At 44.1% G+C, this 23,438-nt stretch overlaps 1 protein-coding gene across 3 annotated transcripts in view; it reads left to right on the top strand.

Moving 5' to 3' along the window:
- Positions 1-23,438, top strand: part of TGFBR3 (transforming growth factor beta receptor 3) — a 146,760-nt gene that overhangs the window by 56,560 nt on the left and 66,762 nt on the right. For all 3 annotated transcript variants that reach the window (XM_064147988.1, XM_064147987.1, XM_064147989.1), the window contains exon 3: positions 4,259-4,443. In XM_064147988.1, the coding sequence (XP_064004058.1) occupies positions 4,259-4,443 (185 nt within the window). The remainder of the gene's footprint in view (positions 1-4,258; positions 4,444-23,438) is intronic.

Below are 23,438 nucleotides of genomic sequence, written 5' to 3'. Positions count from 1 at the left end.
TAGTTTCTGTTACTGAGCAGCTAAGAACAACTCTGTGCATTCCTTCCTCAGGTCTGTCAGAAATGCTGTGCCACAGGTTGGCAGGGTGCAAGCCAGTGTGCATTTGGATGCCATGCAACTCGACTGATGCCAGTCAGCTCTGCTTAAGACTAGTCCAGCCCATTGCCAGTAGGGTGACGAGGTTTCCTCAGGAGATCTGGACTCCATCCAGCTGGGACACAGCAGAGGCAGGGTGGGCATGTCTTGGTCTTCCCTTTGCTGTGCGGATAAGCTCAGTTGCGCATGGTTATCCAGGATGTGCACTTATGCTCCCTCTGGGAACGTTTCCATCTTGCTCGTCGAGCAGAACAGGCAGCCTTGAAAGAAGGGCTTTAGTGCATGCTTGGGGTGGTGCTGAGGGGGGCAGCTGCAGACAGCCTGAGTGAACCAATCGCTATCTGCTTCATTGAATGAGTCCTTGTAGGAAGTGAGGAGAAAATGCAGATGTATTTGTCTCTAATGTGGCAATTCAAGAAAGATGTTGAGGTGCTGGAACATGTCCAGAGAAGGGCAACAAAGCTGGTGAGAGGCCTGGAGCACAAATCCTATGAGGAGAGGTTGAGGGAGCTGGGCCTGTTTAGCCTGGAGAAGAGGAGGCTCAGGGGTGACCTTATTACTGTCTACAACTACCTGAAGGGGCATTGTAGCCAGGTGGGGGGTGGCCTCTTCTCCCAGGCAACCAGCAACAGAACAAGGGGACACAGTCTCAAGTTGTGCCAGGGTAGGTATAGGCTGGATATTAGGAAGAAGTTCTTCCCAGAGAGAGTGATTGGCATTGGAATGGGCTGCCCAGGGAGGTGGTGGAGGCACCGTCCCTGGGGGTCTTCAAGAAAAGACTGGATGAGGCACTTAGTGCCATGGTCTAGTTGACTGGATAGGGCTGGGTGCTAGGTTGGACTGGATGATCTTGGAGGTCTCTTCCAACCTGGTTGATTCTATGATTCTATGAAATCTGTACAGAATAAGGACCACATGAAGGCAGGAGGGGAAAACTGGTAGATGTACTGCATGGAAATAGATGTTTACAAGGGAATTAATCTGCTGAGAGGGAAGTATTAGCTCTTTCTCCTGAACCTTTGCAATTCAACGAGCAAGGGCTTCATGGCTTTCAGTCAGTACCAAAACCCAGGAAGTGCTTGTGAAGTTTAGAAATGCCTTTTTTTTTTTGTGCAGGTTGTATAACATGACCTACTGTACGACTTACACATCAGTGGCTGACCTAATTGAGTACTAAGTTCTCTGATCTGCACTTCAGCAGCAGAAGGGCCTCATTTTCCTCATGTTAATGTTCTTGTTACAAATTCTAAACAGTTCTTCAGCTGAAAAAAGGCAACTGTAGCATCATAGAATGGGTTGGAAGTGACCTCTGAAAACCATCTATTCTAACCCCTGCTGCACTAAACAGGGACATGTTCAACTAGATCAGGTTGCCCAGATCCCTGCTGAGCCTTTTATATATATATATTTAAAATTATTTTAAACTGAGTATCTTTGCTTGGGCAGGTTCAATTTTGTATGCCTGTTCATAGAATCAACCAGGTTGGAAGAGACCTCCAAGATCATCCAGTCCAACCTAGCACCCAGTCTTATCCAGTCCACTAGACCATGGCACTAAGTGTCTCATCCAGTCTTTTCTTCAACACCTCCAGGGATGGTGACTCCACCACCTCCCTGGGCAGCCCATTCCAATGGCAAATCTCCCTCTGTGTGAAGAACTTCCTCCTAACATCCAGCCTGTACCTCCCCTGGCACAGCTTGAGACTGTGTTCCCTTGTTCTCTTGCTGGTTGCCTGGGTTGTCTTTAAAACAAACTTTAAAAAACAACCAAATAAATCCCAAATCCTCTAAGTTTGTGGTCAGTGCTTGCTACCAAGTTCCCTGTATAGGCACCAAAAAGTTTGTTTGTAGCCCAAGTAGAGGCACATGTAATTTATGCCTTGAGCATTGCCTTTAACACATGCTCCTGTTCTGTGGGAGCTGGTAGGATGTGTACTGTGCACCAGTGGGTTTCAGGAATGGCCTGTTTGGCAGGAGGAGGTGTGCACAGCTTGGGGCACTGTGGAAATCTGCCTGCGTGCAGGGGCTTTGCTTTTTCTAGGTGAAGTCTGTTTTAAGGTGGCCTCTCTGACTTCTAAATGTCCAGCTGCTATTTTGAAAGAATAGTCTTTTTAACCAAGTGCATGTTGGTGCTAATGTAATTCAACATCTACACCACAGTCAAGTGAGCTACAGTGCTACAATAGCTGGGCAGAGACTTCACAAAGCCAAGCACAGCTCTGCCATTTGGGCTGTTAAGGATTTTGTTTCATTTTGAACTTCTTCCAAACAAAGCATTTTACTTCAATTGCAGATGTACAGTCCCTGGAGAGGGGTGGGGGGTGTGGATTGGAGAAAATAAATCATGCTTCTAGCTTATTTCCTTTTTTTTAATGCCTTGCAGCATCTGCACTGATTCATGTGAGTCTAATTCTCATCTGAGCGATTCGGTGCAAATTAGGGGTTAAATCAATTACGTTCTCCTGTGACCTTCTGAATTAAAACCATAACGTGCCTGTTACTGTCAGGGGTGGGTTTGGGCTGTTTTGGAACAGCAGGGCTGCTTTTCATAAATATTTGTCTTGCTTTAGTTTCCTGAGATATAGTTTAAATGTAAACTGCTCTGTACGTTGTGCTATCTCGCTGTATCGCTTCGCCCCGTCTCATGCGCTATATAAGAGCACAGCACTACGTCATGCTGTGGTGATTATTTGAAAGGGTGTACACTTGGTTTTTGGACTAGATAGCTGTTATCAGTGTAGATAGCTGCTGTCAGGCACAAAATAGACTCAGTAAACAAACGTTTCATTTTATCATGTGACAGATGCCTGCTGTTCCGTACCGCATAGTTGAACGACGTTCACTATAAATCGTTGCTGCTTCAAAAGCAACAAATTCAACTTGCCCAAATCCTTCCTGATGTAATTACATTTATACCACAGATGAACTTTTCATTGTTCTATATACATGACTGCATTTCTCAGTGCTTGGAGATAATGTTTGACAGAAATAATTCACATCTAAGACAAACAACTATCACTCTTTTGTTGGTTTTTTTTTTTGTTGTTGTTTTTTTCTCTTTTGGGTTCTTTTTGGTTTTATTTCTCTTTTATCCTTGGTTTCCTCCCTGGTAAAGACAAGACTACCCTCAATTCTGGAATTCGTGCTTTAAACTTAGACTTACAGGGAGAAAGTCATCAGCAAGTTTGCAGATGACACCAAGCTGGGGGCAGATGTGGCTGGGTTGGAGGGCAGAAGGGCTCTGCAGTGGGACCTTGACCGCCTGGACAGATGGGCAGAGTCCAATGGGATGGGGTTCAATAGCTCCAAGTGCAGGGTGCTGCACTTTGGCCACAACAACCCCATGCAGAGATACAAGCTGGGGTCAGAGTGGCTGGAGAGCAGCCAGACAGAGAGGGATCTGGGGGTGCTGATTGATACCCGCCTGAACATGAGCCAGCAGTGTGCCCATGTGGCCAAGAGAGCCAGTGGCATCCTGGCCTGCATCAGGAATGGTGTGGTCAGCAGGAGCAGGGAGGTCATTCTGCCCCTGTACTCTGCACTGGTTAGACCACACCTTGAGTCCTGTGTTCAGTTCTGGGCCTCCCAGTTTAGGAAGGACATTGAGATGCTTGAGCGTGTCCAGAGAAGGGCGACGAGGCTGGGGAGAGGCCTTGAGCACAGCCCTACGAGGAGAGGCTGAGGGAGCTGGGATTGGTTAGCCTGGAGAAGAGGAGGCTCAGGGGTGACCTTATTGCTGTCTACAACTACCTGAGGGGTGGTTGTGGCCAGGAGGAGGTTGCTCTCTTCTCTCAGGTGGCCAGCACCAGAACGAGAGGACACAGCCTCAGGCTATGCCAGGGGAAATTTAGGCTGGAGGTGAGGAGAAAGTTCTTCACTGAGAGAGTCATTGGACACTGGAATGGGCTGCCCGGGGAGGTGGTGGAGTCGCCGTCCCTGGAGCTGTTCAAGGCAGGATTGGACGTGGCACTTGGTGCCATGGTCTAGCCTTGAGCTCTGGGGTAAAGAGTTGGACTTGATGATCTATGAGGTCCCTTGGTGATACTGTGAAATGAACTAACAAGGTTCTGTGAGTGAAAGGACATTTGTTATTTGACAAGTGTGATCTCTGTATTGGTTTTTTTTTCCTTCAAATGATGTGCATCTGTGTCTTCCTTTGCAGGTCCTGTGCCTAGCAGTGAATGTGTCTTATCACCTGTTAACAATTCGCACCCAGTCCGTGCCTTATTGGAGAGCTTTACAGTCTTATCTGGCTGTGCAAGCCGAGGCACAACAGGCCGGCCGCAAGAAGTGCATGTCCTCAATCTCAGGAATCCTGAGGAGGGGCTTGGTCATCATGAAAGAGAGGTAAATGGAGAATTAGTTTTCTTTCAGATCCCTGGCTACAAGTGTGTCTACAAATGCTCTACATGAATTTGCTGAATAAAGTTTTCTTTCTGAATTGTGAGCAGTCAGACTACAAAGAGGCTTGTGCAGTTTGCGTGGATTCTGTCCGCCCATGCTTTGCCCATCATATGAGTAAACTGTTCTCTCTCCACTCTCTCCATCACCTCTCACAACCACAAAGTATACTTTTAAAAGGGTGATGGTGTGGGCAAAGGAAATAAGAAACAGATTTAGACCTACAAGAGACCTACAGAATTGGCTGCCTTCAAAAGCGGATCGTTTACCTAAATGTGGTGTAAATTAACACAAATACCTTTGAATCCCTGCCATGGCCACTATAAACAAATATTTAAGTTCAAATTCCCTTCACCCTGTAATATATCCTTAATGCTTCACTGAGGGGGGGGCTGCGCTACAGAAAGCAAATCTCGATGCCTGTGGTAGTGCTTAAGTACAGTCTAATGACTTATTTATGTGTACTACTTTGCCAGGGGGTGGGGGTGGCAAAAACTTCAGCTGCTCTGAAAGCAACAGCACAGGAAGAACATTTTTTCGTACTAGGTTGTGTAGTATTGTTGTTTACTCTCAAAACAAAGTAAAAAGAACATGACATGCCATGAAAATGGAGCTTCTTTGTTCGTGTTCTTAGAGTATTACACACACAAATCCTTAGTACTGCATCCTGTCTGAGCAACATGTGTGTAGACAGTTAGCAGAGTTTTTAATGAGAGAACAAAGATGATGATCTAGCAGGCAGAAGCTTAGAGGGTCTAAGTCTGTGCTGAAAGAATTGTTTAGTGGCATCTTTCATAGTAATATATAGTGATAGATAGGCATATAGGCATAGTGATATAAAGGCATATATTCTTAGTCAGTAACAGCCTTGCTGGGTCTGCAGTGTGTTCAGCTCAGTATGCATTGTATGCATCCATGAAACTTCAGCTGTTGTGTTTGTTTTCAGTATATAACTGTCTGAATTGTCTGGTCTATAACAAAAAAAAAATTTACTGTTTTTCTAGTAGGCATCTCATTGGCTGCCTGTAATCATAAATGTCAGGCCATCTTCAGGGAGTTTTTGTTTGGTTTTTGTCGGTGGGTTTATTTTTTTGAGGGGGCTGAGAATGAGGAGCAGATTGGAATGAGCTGCCCAGGGAGGTGGTGGAGTCACCGTCCCTGGAGGTGTTGAAGAAAAGCCTGGATGAGGCACTTAGTGCCATGGCCTAGTTGACTGGATAGGGCTGGGTGATAGGTTGGACTGGATGATCTTGGAGGTCTCTTCCAACCTGGTTGATTCTATGAAATGTAGTAAGTGTCAGAACAGGGAGGTGGTTTAGGCCCCATCCCTGGAGGTGTTTAAAGCAAGGATGGATGGGGCTCTGGACAGTCCAATCTATGGTAGGGTGTCCCTGCCCATGTCAGGGGGTTTGGAACTAGATGATCCTTGCGTTCTCTTCCAACCTCAGCTGATTCTGCATGTAGCTCTCAGCCTCCTTCTTCCATCTCCCAACCAGTTTTCCACAGCCCTCAGAGATGGCTGGTCTAAAAATGCACAGGAAGCTGGGGCAAGGCTTGCTGGGGTACATTGTTGTGCAAAAGAGCATAAACAACTTGGAAAGATCAGATTTTACTTATAGGATCAGACTTGGAAAACAAAGCAGAGCAAATGTTATCTTTTCCATTATTGTGGAAACCAACTCAAAGTGGCCTTTAGGACAAAAGTAGAATGTACTCATCACTTCAACTTCCATTAGTTTGATTTACCAGCAGAGGTATTTCCTGTTTCCTGCAAATGCTGATAGCAAAGGTAGGGATTTGTTTGTCATAAATTATTTCCAGCATACTCCAGAAAAAAAAACAAGTATTTATTTTGTTTTGACAGTCCATTAGTTAAACTCAGCAGCTTAGAAAGCATGTTTAAAATAAATCACATTCGTTCAGAGGTTGGCTCAACTTCTGATAATGTGGAATGCAAGATCTGGAAAAAAAAATCTTTAAGTGAAGACTTGCTTTGGGGGAGGAGGGGGAGTTTTGTTTTGTTTTTAACCTGCCCTCTGCTAGATGCTGTTAAATTACACATTCCTTACTTGCAGGGAGAAGTGTAAACTTCCTTTAGCAGATTCCTCGGATGGCTCATGCATTGAACATACTTGTGCAGATAGCCTGGTTCTCATAAATATGCAACATACACTTTTACCTTAACTGAAGTCACTTGGGCACTTGTTTAGAATATGCAGACAAGAAGCATTCACCAATTTTAAAGACAGGAGGAGTGGCTGATGAGAGGGGAGGGCACAGCAGGGGCATGTCTTCCTCCCGTAACACATGCAGGCTTTTCTGTAAAGATTACTCGAGTCTGAATGCTTTTTCTTCCTTGTAAACTGTGGGGAAAGGTGGATTGGAAACGTTGAGGTTGTTTTCTGAACAAACTTTAAGGCAGGTGGGGGTTGGTCTCTTCTGCCAGACAACCAGCAACAGAACAAGGGGACACAGTCTCAAGTTGTGCCAGGGGAGGTCTAGGCTGGATGTTAGAAGGAAGTTCTTGCCAGAGAGAGTGATTGGCATTGGAATGGGCTGCCCAGGGAGGTGGTGGAGTCACCTCCCTGGAGGTGTTGAAAAGCCTGGCTGAGGCACTTAGTGCCATGGTCTAGTTGATTGGATAGGGCTGGGTGCTAGATTGAACTGGATGATCTTGGAAGTCTCTTCCAACCTGGTTGATTCTATGAAAAGTAGTAAGAACATGCCATGAAATGCTGCAGTCCTATCTGGGATCTTCAAAACAATTCTTTGTATTTAATTTCATTAACCTCTGTTGGTGTGGCATCTCACTTGTGGAGACTGTGAAGACCCTTATCAAGTAAGAACCCCAAAAGTACCAATCTTTTTTAGGTGCTGCTTAAAAGTGTCTTTTATCACAATTCCTATTGGCCCTGCTTTATCATAGGAAATAGAATACGGGTGCATGTAATAGCCACTAGTGTTTATATTGAACTTGGCATGAAAAATGCAGGCCCTTTTTGTTTGTTTTATTTGATCAAATATTCCTGGGGAAGTGAGTGCATGTGTGCATTTCTGTACTGATCTGGGTCTCAGCTGAAAGCCACGAACTACTGAACTCTTACAATAACTTTCTCTTTGGCTTTGGGTATCTTCACTGCTTCAATTTCCCAGTTCTTAGACAGGAGATATTTGCTTGTTCTCATGGACCTGCTTATTCTGAGAAAGAATTGTTGTTGGTGGAGCCGTGTGGAAACTCTGGAGATTTGCACTAAGAAAATGTGCATAGAATGAGATAAAAATAATAAATCAGATGAAAGCAACTCCTTTAGATAGATGTATTTTCAAGTCATAAATTAATGGAGGATTCTTTCATTGTACCTGTTTGAATTTCTCTGAGCTGCTTCAGGCATGCAGCCACAATTGAAATAGCTCAAGGGGGAGCGTGGGCATATAGAATTAATCTCATGTGAATACTTAGGATTGAATACATATGAATACATGGAATCAGAGTTCCTGGCCATGGATTCACTATTGTTTTCGTTGACATCCTCGTGCTCAATAGCTTTAAGATGTTATGCCTGATACAGATGTTTAACATGTGTCATGTGAAATGAAGGCAAAAAAAAAATCAAGGACTCCCTTTATTTTTATAGCTTTGAGTCACGTCACTGAGGCTCTAATAATTCAACAGGCTTTTCCCCTTCTGTTTCATCAGTGTTACTTGGCAACAGTTTCATAATAAAAAATATTTTCCTTTGAGAGCAAAGCTGATACCAAAATGTCTCCTAGTTCCTGTGGAACTGTCAAATAGCCAGGTGTTTATTTACTAGCGATGCATCTCAGGCTCCTGAGCCAACCCACCTGAAAGTCATAAAATTATGGGCAAAATTATTTAAGTCTCATATTTATATCATTTTTAGAAGTTTCTCAAGTTGTAAGTTGCATTGTGGTGGGTGTGCTCTGGGAATGCCTTCTATCTGTTGCTCAGAAAACAGTAATCCCTCATCACATGCACCTCTTGATCCTGGGTGTTTTCCCACACCCAGTCGTAGAATCAGTCAGGGTTGGAAGGGACCACAAGGATCATTTAGTTCCAAACCCCTGCCGTGCCCAGGGATACTCTACCTTAGATCAGTCGTTGCACTGCTGGCTCACCAGGGTCATTTCACAGGTGGATGTTATTTCCTTTCCACACTGCCTTGCCCAAGAGATCTTTCTGGGATGTTGAAGCACACAGTAGACCTTATTAACCTTTAACGATACTGACAGTGTGCTCCACAGAAATGGTAATGTTCAGTGTATACTGAAATGACACTCATGTCTTAAGTGACTAGACTGATGGACACTACACTGCCACATACATAAAAACCAAACCAACAGCTGCCTCAGCCTCCATTTCTGAAAGAGCCTTCAGAACTCTGTTTTCCCTCTTCTCTTTGTTAGCACTTTGAAACATCTGTGCTTGCCTAAAATCTAGCCTTTTCTAATGTGGTGGGTTTTTTTTCCTCTTGTTTGCTCTGGACTGCAGTCTTTGGGGTTGTTTTTAGCCAGCTCAGGATTTGCTGGTCATTGGATTTGGCAAGTTTCAAGTCATGCCTACCAGAACTGTCAGGAAGTCATGTGTCAGCTAGAAGAGCCTGTTTGTGCAGAGCCTGTTGGTCTGCAGGAGCATGGTTTGGTGCATGTCTACCCTTAGAGGCAGCAATGACTTCTCATGACTTTTACAATGCTGTGCAAACCCTCAGCGTTGCTTGTTTTAGAAACAGGTTTGTTTGCTGTGCAGAGGAAGTCAGAGCTGCTCTCGGTTTGAGAGCTGTGTGGAATGGTGTTTGAAGCCATGCCAAGGCCCACCACAAAAGGCTCCAGGGTTCAAAAGGGAAAATGTCAAAATGACTTTTCTGATCACTTAATCTTTTTTTTTTATGGTTTGGCTGACTGCTATTTAAAATTACCTGTTGGAGGCTGAAAACTGGACCCTCTGGTGCATGTGCCCATGACTACTCGTGCTATGGCAGGACTCTAGAGAGAAACATAGCTGCTGCTGTTTTTACAAGATAGACTCTTCTTCCTCCCTTTCTGCTCATGTGTTTGTAAGCACACTGTGCATTTGGGTTTTTTTCAGGTACATGATGTGTTTGGATTTGATCATAAACTGTCTTTCTCATTCTTGGTCTCCAGTTCCTTCCTCAAACCTACTACTTGACCTGGAGTTATTTATGAATTATGAATTTTATCTACAGTTGCTTTCCTCAAGAAAAGAGAAATAAGGGATGACATTTCCAGGGGTTTGTTTGTATCATAAACTCCATGGACAGGTTACAGTCTATCTTTGGGCTTATACATGCAATGGAGCAATACTTGCAATGAGTGGTCATGCTCACGTTGTTCTCTGGAGTGCCTGCTTGAACCAGAAAGCTGAAATTAATTAACTTTGTCCTTCATCCTCCTAGCATAGGGGAAAATTTCCAACCTAAATTGTGTGGAGGTTGCAGTGTGTAACAATCATGCTTCTATGTCAGCTGAAAAAGTAAAATCTTGCAGTGGCAAGATAAAAGGAACAAATCACACACAGAGAATCAGAGTATGGTAGGGGTTGGAAGGGATCTCTGAAGATCTTCTAGTCCAACCTCTCTGCTAGAGCAGGATCTCCTAGAGTAAATCACCAAGAACATGTCCAGGTGGGTTTTGAATGCCTTCAGGGATGGAGACTCCACAGCTGCTCTGTTTTTGAAGTAGAACATACACATGTGCTAAAGTTAGTGTTGTTCTAGAAGAATCTCTTGCTTTCCCTCTGAAACAGAGTACTTCTTCAATGCTAAAACTTACTTAGAAGGAAAATAAAATGGTTTTGCACAGTGTTGCAAAAATAGCACTACTGTGAGAGAGCAAAACATCTGAAACTTAAATGGCTTGAGAGAGTTTGGTGAAATTATAGGCAATTTATAGCTGGTAGTTTGTGTAACAATTGCTGTGGCAGTTGATAACAGAAATATCTTAATCATGATTTGAGCTCATGCCATATGTGATAAACATAATGGTGGCAGTATACAGTGTTACTAGATGAGAGGTAATATTGGTGATGACCTAAATCTCATCATAGACTTATAGAATGGTTTGGGTTAAAATTGTCACTTCTGTGGAGGTAATAGACATTCTGTAACCCTGAAGACTAGAAGTCTGCCTTACTCTTGTCTTGTCACAACCCAAGGAAGCAGTCTCTTCATTTCTTCTTCATGGGCACAATCTACTGGTGCATGCAGATACATAAATGAAGTTTTGAGACCTATTGGGAAATGTGACCCTGTTGAACATTAGTTTGGCAGAGGAGCACAGTGACACTTCCAGGTTTTTCAGCCTGGAAAAGAGTGGTGGCCTTATTGTGGCATTCCAGTACTTAAAGGGAGGTCCTATAAGAAAGATGAGGACAATTTGCAGTTTTAGGTTGGTTGATTGGTGGGTGTTTTTTTTGTTTGTTTGTGTTTTCTGGGTTGGTTTGGTTGTTTTTTTGTTTGGGTTGTTTTTTTTCAGCAAGACCTGTTGCAATAGGACAAGAGGTAGTGGCTGTAAACTAAAAGAGGGTAGATTAAGACTAGATAAAGAAATTTTTACAATAACATTGGCACAGGTTGCCCACAGAGTTGATGCCTCATCCCTGGGAACATTGCAGGTCCAACTGAATGGGGCTCATTGTAGGAAGGTTGGACTAGATGACCTTAAAGGTCCCTTCCAACTCAAATGTTCTGTGATTCTCTATGAACATGCCTTCTTTCTTCCAATAACTGGGTTTCAAGTGATACTTGCAATGAGGTAAATTGGACACTGGAAATTCATCTGAAGCTACCTGGGAAAAATAGTGCATGCAAGCAGTCTGTTCTTACACTGTTGGCTTGAAAACAAGGTAATACATTCTTTAGTAAATCTCTTCTTCAAGCAAGAATCAGCAAGACAGAGCAGACAAGTGCATGGAATGGCATTATTGTGCAAGAAAATACTTGTGCAGCATGACAATCAGTGATATGTTCTGGAGGATTTTGTCAGTTTGCATGCTTTGATTCTGCAAATATGCAGATGAGAGTAGTCTTATATGGGTAGGCCTGATTAAGTAGAAAATTCAGTGTCTTAGGAGCTTGATGTGCTTTGGGTTTTCTGGGTTTTGCTTTTGGCTTTTTTTTTTTCACAATCATAAGTTAGTTCTCTAAAATGTTATCCAAGTACTGTTTTGCTTGTGCAGAATGTAGAAGTTCTAATTTTTAATGATTTTTTTAAAAGCTTCAAAATAGAAGAAAAATTAGAAGAGCAAAGACTTGCCCCAGGGAAATAGACAATGTGTTGATGTGGTAGTTCGAGGGATTCCCAAGTCCTCCTTAAAGAAGTTATTTTTAACTTGTTACAGTTACTTTTAATCATCTGAAAGCATTTTCCTTTGTATTTAATGTTGAATGCCATTTAGGAGTGTATTACAGCCACATGCTTTTACCAACTCTTACTTGGGCTGGTGGGTTACTGACCAAGTGAACAAAGCTGATTTCTAGATCTGGTGTGCTGCTTGGGGGTTTCATGTTCTTGTGACTCACACACACATGTTGTTCTTTAGCTTGGAAAGCAAGATTTTCAGTTGTACATTTCCAATAAAAAAGTGAACTCCATGTTGCACACTTCCCTCTGTGACTGTGCCTCTCTAAAAGACACCTGTAGAATTATGTTTCTTTTTTTTCCAGTCATCTGGACCTATGTGTGGTCTGGCTGCAGAGCATTTGAGGAGCTAATTGTTTTATATGTGGGGCTTTCAAATAGCTTAATCCTTTGTCCTGCAGTTTTCCATCATCCATTTCACATTTGTTTGTAATCTTTTCTTACTTTTTGAGGCTTCATTGCCTCAAATCCTATGAGGAGAGGCTGAGGGAGCTGGGGTTGTTTAGCCTAGAGAAGAGGAGGCTCAGGGGTGACCTCATTGCTGTCTACAACTACCTGTAGGGAGGTTGTAGCCAGGTGGGGGTTGGTCTCTTCTGCCAGGCAACCAGCAGTAGAGCAAGGGGACACAGTCTCAAGTAGTGCCGGGGGAAGTATAGGCTGGATGTTAGGAGGAAGTTGTTGGCAGAGAGAGTGATTGACATTGGAATGGGCTGCCCAGGGAGGTGGTGGAGTCACCATCCCTGGAGGTGTTCAAGAAAAGCCTGGCTGAGGCACTTAGTGCCATGGTCTAGATGATTGGCTAGGGCTGGGTGCTAGGTTGGACTGGATGATCTTGGAGGTCTCTTCCAACCTGGTTGATTCTATGAGCCTCTTCCCCTTCCCACCAGTAGCTTTTGAAACAGTGGAGAGCAGGGTGCTCATCTTTTTAGCATTTACCCTGAGATTCTGAAACTCTGTATTCAGATACCTGTTTCGCTATGGTGTTCTTAGGGCACAGTGTGCTGTGTTACACCTGTGTGGTGTTTGACAGTTGAGCTATGAACTTGCTGCATCTTCAGTGAGAACTTGGTAGAGATCAGAGACTTCTAACAGAGTCTCTGAAACCATGCTTGGATTCCTAGTGAGCTGTGACTAATAAGACCTGTTAAGAGTCAAGTTGTATCAGTGCTGTAGTGGTACATTAATGCATCTGTGTAACTTGTGGTTGGGTGACTAGCACCTATTTAACTTGCTGAAAACTCAGGCAGTGGAAACTTGTGTTTACTTGGAAAAGCATGTGTAGACATGCTTAGAATGCCTCAGATTCAGAAGATGGTCCTGGCATAAGTTTGTCATCTGTCTTTTATCTGTCAGTTTAAAAAGCATTTTCTTTGGGAGAGGAGTTGCCTTTCTGTATGTACTTGTATGTCCTCCAGCATAATAATGATTTCACCCTGTATTTGTTTTTTCAAGGCATTGAGCACTATGTTGAACAAGCATCTGGTAATAGTTTAGGCATGGAAGAAGGGAAGAGAAATAAAGAGAAATAGAACTTTGTTTGCAGCCCAGCTGATTCATCAAAGAAAAGCTTACATCTGCAATATGTACATGTAAGGACAGAAGAGAATATTTGCCCAGGAAAATGTTTTCTTTTCACATGAGTCTTATGCAGTAGTTGCTAAACTTAATCTGATGTGGTACCACTTGCAAATAGGCCACTTAATAACAATAGGGCAGCTTACAGGAATGGATCCTGTGGCCTTAAACAGATCTAAAGAGAACAAGAAATTTTCCCACCAAATGTATAAAAGGAGGACTTTCCCCTTAGGATTTATTATACGGCACATGAACAGTATTGACATCATCTGATGTATTCTGATGTATGCAAAACTGGGTGAAACATCATGGTTTTAGATCTCAAGTGCTGGGAAGCATGACTGCTTTGTGGAAGGGCAGATGGCACAAATGGTTTCACTTAATCTGTGGGAGCCTGAATGTCTAGTTTGGGTCACAGAAGAAATGAGCAATGTGGTCCCAGCCTTGCACTGGTGGGCATGGGCTTTCCATTGAATGAATCATGGGGGTGGTTGGTGTGGGCAGCTCTTGCTCTGCAGGTGCCCAAAGTGAGGACACCACGTGAAGATTAGATTTGGTTAGCAGAGCTGACCAGAGGGGCTTGTGCTGAGTCTGCTTTCTTTATTGCAGACAGAAGGTTTGGAAAAATCATATTTTTCAGGAGAACTCTGTTTCCTCAAACCATGTAGTACATGACATAACACTAAAAACATAAAACCCCTGGATTGAAACAGTGTAATGGAGGGGTAATTAATTAATGTGAGAAGGTATTTTTTCCAAAATTAGTGTTGTTTATTTGATATTCAGGACTCTCACCCCCCTGACCACTAATTTGAATAACAATCAGGTTCTCTTGCAACAGTCATGGAATCATTAAACAGGTGATAACATAGGATCTAGAATGTTTAAGAAATGACTAGCAAAAATATAAACATGAATTGAACTACAAGAGAAGGTTGTTGTAGTTAATACACCACTTGCAGTTGATTATGCTGCTTGCCCACTAAATGGACTCAAGGAGCCCCTTTCTGCTTATGGCAGAAGGCAACAGTGAATTACAAGAGGCTTTAAGTGTTTACTCACAAAAGTTATCTCCTCACTCATGGGGCTAGCTACAGCTTCAGACAGTACTCAAGTGCTTTCAGGGAATTCTGTCTCAGTGTCTTGTCAGCTCCTGAGGCTTCTGGTTCTTCCCAGGCTTCACAGGGTGCTGGGGAAAGGAGGCAGATGATCTCTGACCTCATCCTGATTTCTCTGGATGATCTGTGTACCTCCAAGACTTCTTGTCTTGGCAGGAGACGTTCAGGTGTAAGCAGGATGTCTGGCGATGCGCAGCCTTGGCACAATGTCACGCTGGCTACGCAGGCCAATCGCGTGCAGGCATTTAGACCTGTTCCTGGTAAACCTGAGGCAGGGAATTTCCAGGCAGTTCTTGATGCAGTGAGGCAGAACACTGCCAGAAGCAGAGAGCAATGGCAGCAGCAGCAAGCAAGCACAAATACAAGGGCAGAGCATGTTGTGTTACCTGCTCATCTCTTTTTCTCAATGCAGCCTGAGACTAATGTGCCTCTGGACTCAAACTCTTCCTAATGAAGAGTGTGCAATGAACTGTAGATCATAGCTGTGTAGTCCTTATCAGCACGTCTGTTCTTTTGCCTTCTTGATGGAGCCCAGTTTTTCAGTCTGGGTGGTAGAGCACAAGGGTCAGCAAATTATGCAATACTATTCCTTTTGGCTTAGTGCCAGTAGCTTCAGTGGAATTGTGCTGGGGTGACTCTTTCCCATGATTTTCATAACTGAGCTATAACTTCTGTTCAGCCAGTCCCATGAGTGTGGGCAAGAAGGTCCAGGCAATGCCAATATATTTGCAAATGTACCTTTAGGATAAGGTAAGCAAAGGATTGACTTTTAGCATTAGAGTGTTACCTGAGCCTTGCAAGTAAACTCTAGTCCTCTACATGCTTGGTAAAAACTACCAGGGATTCAGACCTGTTACCTGAGGACTGAGTTGTGCCTAATTCTGACAGCAAAAAAGAAAAGGCTTTCCCTCCCCATGTCTGCTTTGCACATTACAGCCCTCCTGCTGTCTCCCAAAGGGATGGGTCCCTGCCCCATCAGCATCCTTTAGTGCTGGGTATGGCAGAGAGAAGAAAGCATGGTGCATCTCTGGCAAGAGCTGTAAGGGTAACACAGCTTCAAGTTCTACAGGAAAAAAATAACAATGTGTGAGTATGAGTGCTTGTTTTTAATGGCATTGTAATTTTCCTGCCTGTGTTTGTTACTCTGATGCTGTGCTGAAGATCTTCTGTCTCATTATTGGCATGAGTTTTCCACAAAAAATAACTGGTTCCCCTGTATGACTCAGAGTCTGCACTGGTGAACCTTCCCAGAAGGGAAATGGTGGAGTCTTCTGTGCCTTATAGGAACTTGCCTATGCAGTTGTTTGATTTAAGGGTGCAAATATCATTGAATAATAGATCTGCTGACACCTAAACAGAATCATAGAATCAACCAGGTTGGAAGAGACTTCCAAGATCATCCAGTCCAACCTAGCACCCAGCCCTAGCCAATCAACTAGACCATGGCACTAAGTGCCTCATCCAGTCTTTTCTTCAACACCTCCAGGGACTCCACCACCTCCCTGGGCAGCCCATTCCAATGCCAATCACTCTAAGAACGTCCTCCTAACATCCAGCCTAGACCTCCCCCAGCACAACTTGAGACTGTGTCCCCTTGTTCTATTGCTGGTTGCCTGGGAGAAGAGACCAACCCCACCTGGCTACAGCCTCCCTTCAGGTAGCTGTAGACAGCAATGAGGTCACCCCTGAGCCTCCTCTTCTCCAGGATAAACAACCCCAGCTCCCTCAGCCTCTCCTCACAGGGCTGTGTTCCAGACCTCTCACCAGCTTTGTTGCCCTTCTCTGGACACCTTCCAGCACCTCAACATCTCTCTTGAATTGAGGAGCCCAGAACTGGACACAGCACTCAAGGTGTGGCTTGACCAGTGCTGAGTACAGGGGAAGAATAACCTCTCTTGTCCTGCTGGCCACACTGTTCCTGATGCAGGCCAGGATGCCATTGGCTCTCTTGGCCACCTGGGCACACTGCTGGCTCATGTTCAGCTACTGTCTAACAGCACCCCCAGGACCCTTTCTTCCTGGCTGCTCTCCACCCACTCTGTCCCCAGCCTGTAGTGCTGCTTGGGGTTGTTGTGATCAAAGTGCAGAACCCTGCACTTGACCTTGTTATATCTCATCCCATTGGCCTCTGCCCACCCATCCAGCCTGTCCAGGTCCCTCTGCAGGGCTCTCCTACCCTCCAACATATTGACAGCTGCTCCTAGCTTGGTGTCATCTGCAACCTTACTGACGCTGGACTCAACCCCCTGGTCCTGATCATCAATAAAGATATTGAACAGTATGTAACACTTGTAACAAAATCACCTTGAGGCAGTAACAGCATGTGAACATATTTTGCATTTCTTGGAAAAATCAGGAAAATCTCTGAGAACTTCTTGGCTCCTGGAAGCTGGACATTGTGATCTGCTATAGCTGGCTTGGTCTCAGATCTGTAATACAATACTCGGTGAGCACAGCAGAAATACGGAGGGGCACCTCAGTGTTCCTTTCTGAATTCTCAGTCCCTGCCTGAAGAACACACTTGTTCTTTGCTTTCATTTCCAAAGTTAAACACTTGGCCTAGCAGTGCAGTAGTAGATTGCACCATTTAAAGAGGAATTCTTTTACAGCCAGTGTATCAACGTTGTATGTTTCAAGTTGCTTCACATTAGTTTCTTGGTTGTGATACCAGAGTAAAGTTGTGTCCTGCAGACACTATATTAACACAAAGAGTGAAAACACTTAGTGGATGCAGCGATAGGTTTAACTTTTCATATCTCTGTTCCAAGTTTTGCCTGCTTTGTACTAATTATTCTTTGCAGCCAACTGATGTGAATCATAGAATCATAGAATCAACCAGGCTGGAAGAGACCTCCAAGATCATCCAGTCCAACCTAGCACCCAGCCCTAGCCAGTCAACTAGACCATGGCACTAAGTGCCTCATCCAGGCTTTTCTTGAAGACCCCCAGGGACGGTGCCTCCACCACCTCCCTGGGCAGCCCATTCCAATGCCAATCACTCTCTCTGTGAAGAACTTCTTCCTAATATCCAGCCTATACCTACCCTGGCACAACTTGAGACTGTGTCCCCGACTGTGTCCCCTTGTTCTATTGCTGGTTGCCTGGGAGAAGAGGCCACCCCCCACCTGGCTACAATGCCCCTTCAGGTAGCTGTAGACAGTAATAAGATCACCCCTGAGCCTCCTCTTCTCCAGGCTAAACAGGCCCAGCTCCCTCAACCTCTCCTCATAGGATTTGTGCTCCAGGCCCCTCACCAGCTTTGTTGCCCTTCTCTGGACATGTTCCAGCACCTCAACATCCTTCTTGAATTGAGGGGCCCAGAACTGGACACAGTGCTCAAGGTGTGGTCTGGCCAGTGCTGAGTACAGGGGAAGAATAACCTCCCTTGGTTAAGATGTCGTAAATCCATCTTTTTTTTTCTTGCATCCTTGTAAGTCAAAAAGTGTTCTTATGATCTGAAAGTTAAAGAGAAGAGAACAATGAAATTTTAGAGAGCAGCTGTCCTAGCCTGGGCAGTGTAATTCAGTCTAACACAGCATCATTTGTCCTGCTTTATTGGCACAAATTTGTGATGGCTGTTTTTTGAAAACATGCTATGAATTTATCTGAAAGCCTTCACACTGGAATAGTTAATTCAACCTTACAAATCCTTGGCACTTGACTTTCATCTTTTTACAACAAAACACAGTCTGTGATTTGATGCCTTGAAGTCAGCAAAACAAAATGGTACTTTTAAAGCAGTGTTTACTTTGATCAGTTTTCAGCATTTGTGCCCTTGCCTTTCACGTAATACAAATTGCTTTACCAGAGTAACAGGGCAGGAGCCTTTAGACTGTTTTTGTACTTGGTTTCTGTGTTGATACTCAGCCTTCCATGAAACTGATCTCCAGGGACAGAGAAGCCTCTGCAGCCGTCTTAACCTTGCTGCTGCTGGAGACTTTAAAGGAACTCTTTGCAGACAGTGGTGACCAGTGTGAATATATGCAAATAGAGCCAGCTAGGTTAACACCAGTGTAAATTTGATAGACATGGCACCTGAGAAATACTGTATTCTTTTTTAGTCTTGGTGTTATTTGCTGTCCAGGTTTTAGAACAAATCCATAGAATCGTAGAATCAACCAGGCTGGAAGAGACCTCCAAGATCATCCAGTCCAACCTGGCACCCAGCTCTAGCCAATCAATGAGACCATGGCACAATGTTGCCTCATCCAGGCTTTTTTAGAGCACCTCCAGGTACAGTGACTCCACCACCTCCCTGGGCAGCCCATTCCAGTGCCAATCACTCTCTCTGGGAAGAACTTCCTCCTAACATCCAGCTTAGACCTCCCCCAGAACAACTTGAGACTGTGTCTCCTTCTTCTATTGATGGTTGTCTGGCAGAAGAGACCAACCCCCACCTGGCTACAGCCTCCCTTCAGGTAGTTGTAGACAGCAATGAGGTCACCTCTGAGCCTCCTCTTCTCCAGGCTGCACACCCCCAGCTCCCTCAGCCTCTCCTCACAGGGCTGTGCTCCAGGCCCCTCACCAGCTTTGTTGCCCTTCTCTGGACACATTCCAGTATCTCAACATCTCTCTTGAGTTGAGGGGCCCAGAACTGGACACAGGACTCAAGATGTGGCCTGCCCAGCATTGCATACAGGGCAAGAATAACCTCTGTTGTCCTCCTGGCCGCACTGTTCCTGATGCAGGCCAGAATGCCATTGGCTCTCTTGGCCACCTGGGCCCAGTACTGGGTCATGTTCAGCTACTATCTACCAGGACCCCTAGGTTCCTTTCCAGATATGCATTCAAGCATATTTGGAAGATAACTTCAGTGGTTCTCAAGAACATGACTGGTTCACATCTTGGTCATGGTTGTATGCTTTGTTGGTGTGCTTTTTGAAAATGAATTTGTAGGTTGTGTTGTATGACTTGTAGAATCTCTTTAATTTTCCCCTATAACCAAGTTGATCAACTTGGTCATGTGTGCTTGGAGTGTGAGCCACAGGGTCAGCACAAGTCTGTTGAGAGGGATTTGCTCTGATGAGCAGCTGCTGCATCTGAAGCCTTGCTGAGAGGGCCATCACTGCCACGCGTGTGCAGAAGGCCTGACCCAATGAAAATGCTGGCTGTGCTACACCTCAGTGATCAAATTAGCTCTTTGCTAGGAGCAAAGGATGTGTTGGACCACATTGACTTATTTTCCTGTGCTTCTGTTATGCTTGGAAATGCACTTGGTGAATGTGCTGTGCCTCAATATGATTTTAAAATAGCATGGGCAGAGCAATAGTGGCTGCTCCTTAAATGGGCTGGGTGACTTAAAAGTCCTTTAGGCTGCTTAATGTTTCTGGTTTATTTTTCTTCTGGTATTGTTTAACCAAATTGCACATAGAGCTGTGTGAGGTGCAGAAGAAACATACTGATGTATGGTTTGAAGTGATCTAGTACATTTGTGGAGTATTTGGAAGGTGCTGTGCCTGTCTAAACGTTGGAGAAGGGGTGTGCTGTGAAGACCTTGTGGGGTAAGATAGGACAGAAGAGGAGCACCACTTGATTTTCAACCAATATATGGTTTAACTAGATCTAGCCACAGCTGGGATGCTCTAGCACAAGTAGCCTGCTTGCAGAGGATCTTCACTGCAGTGTTGCAGGTGGAGGTAGCCCTACTAGAAGAGGCAGCAGAAAGCTTAACAAGTCAGAGCTAAGGAGAGGGATAGTGTCATGCTGAAGGTGCCATACAGCTGAAGAGTGGAACTTTTTCTTGTGTCAGCATCATAAACTTGTAGCACTTCAAGTACCACTAAGCCTTTCAGTCTCTAAAGGAGTAGCAGAAGAGGCATTTGGGTAGCTCTGGTGCATGATGTTATTGCTTTGTAAGAAAAGATAACCCTGTAACAAGGTAATTATATGTAAGAGGTTAGACAGTTTATGTTACCTCACTGCTCCTCATCAGCACTAGCAATGAAGCAAGAAGACATTATGAAAAAGAACATGACCAAGATGGTGCTGAGTGGGTTTTGAGCAGCTCTGTGGAGTTTCTTTCAGCCTGGAAAACCCAGTTGATGCTGAGGGCTCCATTAAGCCAAGAAATGTAATGATGTGGAATGTGTAGTGACAGAGGCTGCTGCAAAACCATGCTTATGTGTACTGTTTTCCTTCTCAGGTTTAGCACTAGGAATATAAGTTCCACTTTATGTGCTTTGTTGCTCTCTTACTCATGAGCAGACTGAGGAGTACAGTAATGCAAAATTACCTTTATTCTGAACATTTTCACAGGAACACTTCATTTAGTTATGAAAACTGAATTGATTTTGTGTTAAAGCCCTCTAGCCTTTCTTAATAATTGGCCTGCCCTTTTAAGGCAGAAATGGGAAAATTCCATTATGTGATTAACTTCTCCTCCAGCTCCAGCCAAAGGCATGGATAGATAAATCACCACTTCTCAATACAGCCTAAGCTTGGTTGTGTGGAAATAATCTTGTATGTTTATATTCTATACTTATTTAATTTCCAAAGCCTGAAGAAATAGCAAGTATGAAATATGTTAGGAGATGCAGTTGCAAAGAGTCTCTGATTTTTTCACTAAGGTAGCACGATTTGTATGCCCTCTCATGTAACCAAACCAACAGGCAGAAAACTTCATGAAGACTAAAACATCTGTCTTGTCTGATAGATGCTGGCTTTGAATAAATTTGTCTGAGATAGTTGAAACAGAGATGCTCCTCCATTTCCTTATTACCCAAAGGACTTGACCTAGCTATTTCGGAGATGGTTTTCTGAGTGTGTTGTATCTGTTGTATAGTTTCTGGGTTTAATAAATACCAGAAATTTTAAATAGCAGTTTTTAAAAAAAATATTGAGTAAGAGCTGCTTCTTTGTGTGAACAAACAAACCACAAGCAGGATGCAAACCCAAGATGAGTGCCTGCACTGGCCAGCATGAGAGGATTGTTACTGGTTTTCTATTCTTGGTTATTTAAATGCACAAACCTATATTTTATGTTCATTTCATATATATATATATATATTAGCCTTTACTTCTTCTGGGCAGTGACTGGCTGGAGAGCAGCCCAGGGCAGAGGGATTTGGGGGTGCTGGTGGATGAGAAGCTGAACATGAGCCAGCAGTGTGCACTGCAGCCTGGAGGGCCAACCAGATCCTGAGCTGCATGAGGAGAAGTGTGTCCAGCAGGTGGAGGGAGGTGATTCTCCCCCTCTGCTGCGCTCTGCTGAGGTCACACCTGGAGTACTGCATCCAGTTCTGGAGCCCCTATTGCAAGAGTGATGTGGAGATGCTGGAGTGTGTCCAGAGAAGGGCCACGAGGGTGATCAGAGAGCTGGAGCACCTCTCCTATGAGGACAGACTGAAAGAATTGGGGCTGTTCAGTCTGGAGAAGAGGAGGCTCTGAGATGACCTCCTTGTGGCCTTCCAAGGTCTGAAAGAGGACACCAAAAAAAGCCAGGGAGGGACTTTTTAGGCTCTCAGGGAGTGACAGGGCTAGGGGGAATGGAGCAGAGGTGGAGGTGGGGAGAGTCAGCCTGGACACAAGGAGGAAGTTGTTCAGCATGAGAATGGTGAGAGGCTGGAGTGGGTTGCCCAGGGAGGTGGTGGAGGCCCTATCCCTGGAGGTGTTTAAGGCCAGACTGGGTGAGGCTGTGGGCAGCCTGATGTAGGGTAGGGTATCCCTGCCCATGGCAGCGAGTTTGGAACTAGATGATCCCTGTGGTCCCTTCCAACCCTGACTGATTCTATGATTCTGTGATTCTTTCAGGATCAGAAGAAAACAGTTATGATTGGGGATGAAAATGCAATGCATATTATAGAGTGCATGTGTTCAGTATTTGCTTAGAGTTGATTTTCTCTTTTATACTTTGAAGTTTAGAGAGTTTAAAATTGAGTGCACTTTATGCCAGTTGGAGCTGAAAAAGTATCAGAGTGAAACCTGAATGCTTAATTTGCCAGATGAAGACAGAGAAAAGATACAACTGAGCTGCTTTGTAAAGCTTAGGTTACAGTATTTTTATTGCTTTGTAAGGAAAACCTAACCCCAGAACAAGGTAATTATATGTAATAGTTTAGACAGCTTATTACTAATTAGCTGTGAGTACGGCTGTAAACCCCTAAGAATTAGTGAAAGCTTTTTAGTAGTGGTGAATTTAGTAGCAGCTCTAAACACGTTTTGCTTTCCACTCTCACTGCTCCCATTCCTAGGCAGAATAACAAAGTGGGTGCCTTGCAAAAACAAGTGATTTTATCTTTGCTTTTAATAGGACTAATGCATTTGTAGAATGTTTAAGGATGCAATGGGTAGGGACACCTTCCACTAGAGCATGTTACTCAGGGCCTCATCCAAGCTGGCCTTGGTGGTGTCTGCTTTCCTGGAATCATTTTCCCCCTGTGTCCTTGTAGCCTGTGAAGACAGGCATTTTCTTTCCCCAGTGTATGTTAAAATTTCTATGGGAATTCTTTCTATAAACCAAGGTAGCAATCCCTTGTGTTGCTGGATTTGTTCCTTCTGGTTTTGTTTGGTTTATTTGTTTTGCAGGTTAGATTTATGGCCTAATAGCATCAGCAGATGAGGTTTGTACTCTTAGCCAGCTTTGTAGGCTACTATCTAGAAACCAGAAATAGGAGTTTGCTTTGCAGTTCTTTTTATCTCCTTGTTCTCCAGCTCTCAGCTCAGTGGTTTGACCTTTTGCATAAGCTGTTTTTCATCAGTGTTTGCCAAGGTTTTTCTTGAACACTTTAGCAGGGCTTTGCAAGCACAGAGCACAAACTTTAACTGTTCCTTTATTTATATTACCTGTGTAATGTTGGCTGATTTCAACTTTTTTTTTCCTAATTATTATGTTCAGTCTATGATTTTGAGTCAAGA

The sequence above is a fragment of the Pogoniulus pusillus genome, chromosome 8 (assembly GCF_015220805.1).
Source record: "Pogoniulus pusillus isolate bPogPus1 chromosome 8, bPogPus1.pri, whole genome shotgun sequence".
Taxonomy (NCBI): Eukaryota; Metazoa; Chordata; class Aves; order Piciformes; family Lybiidae; genus Pogoniulus; species Pogoniulus pusillus.
This window is presented reverse-complemented; position numbering and strand designations above follow the sequence as displayed.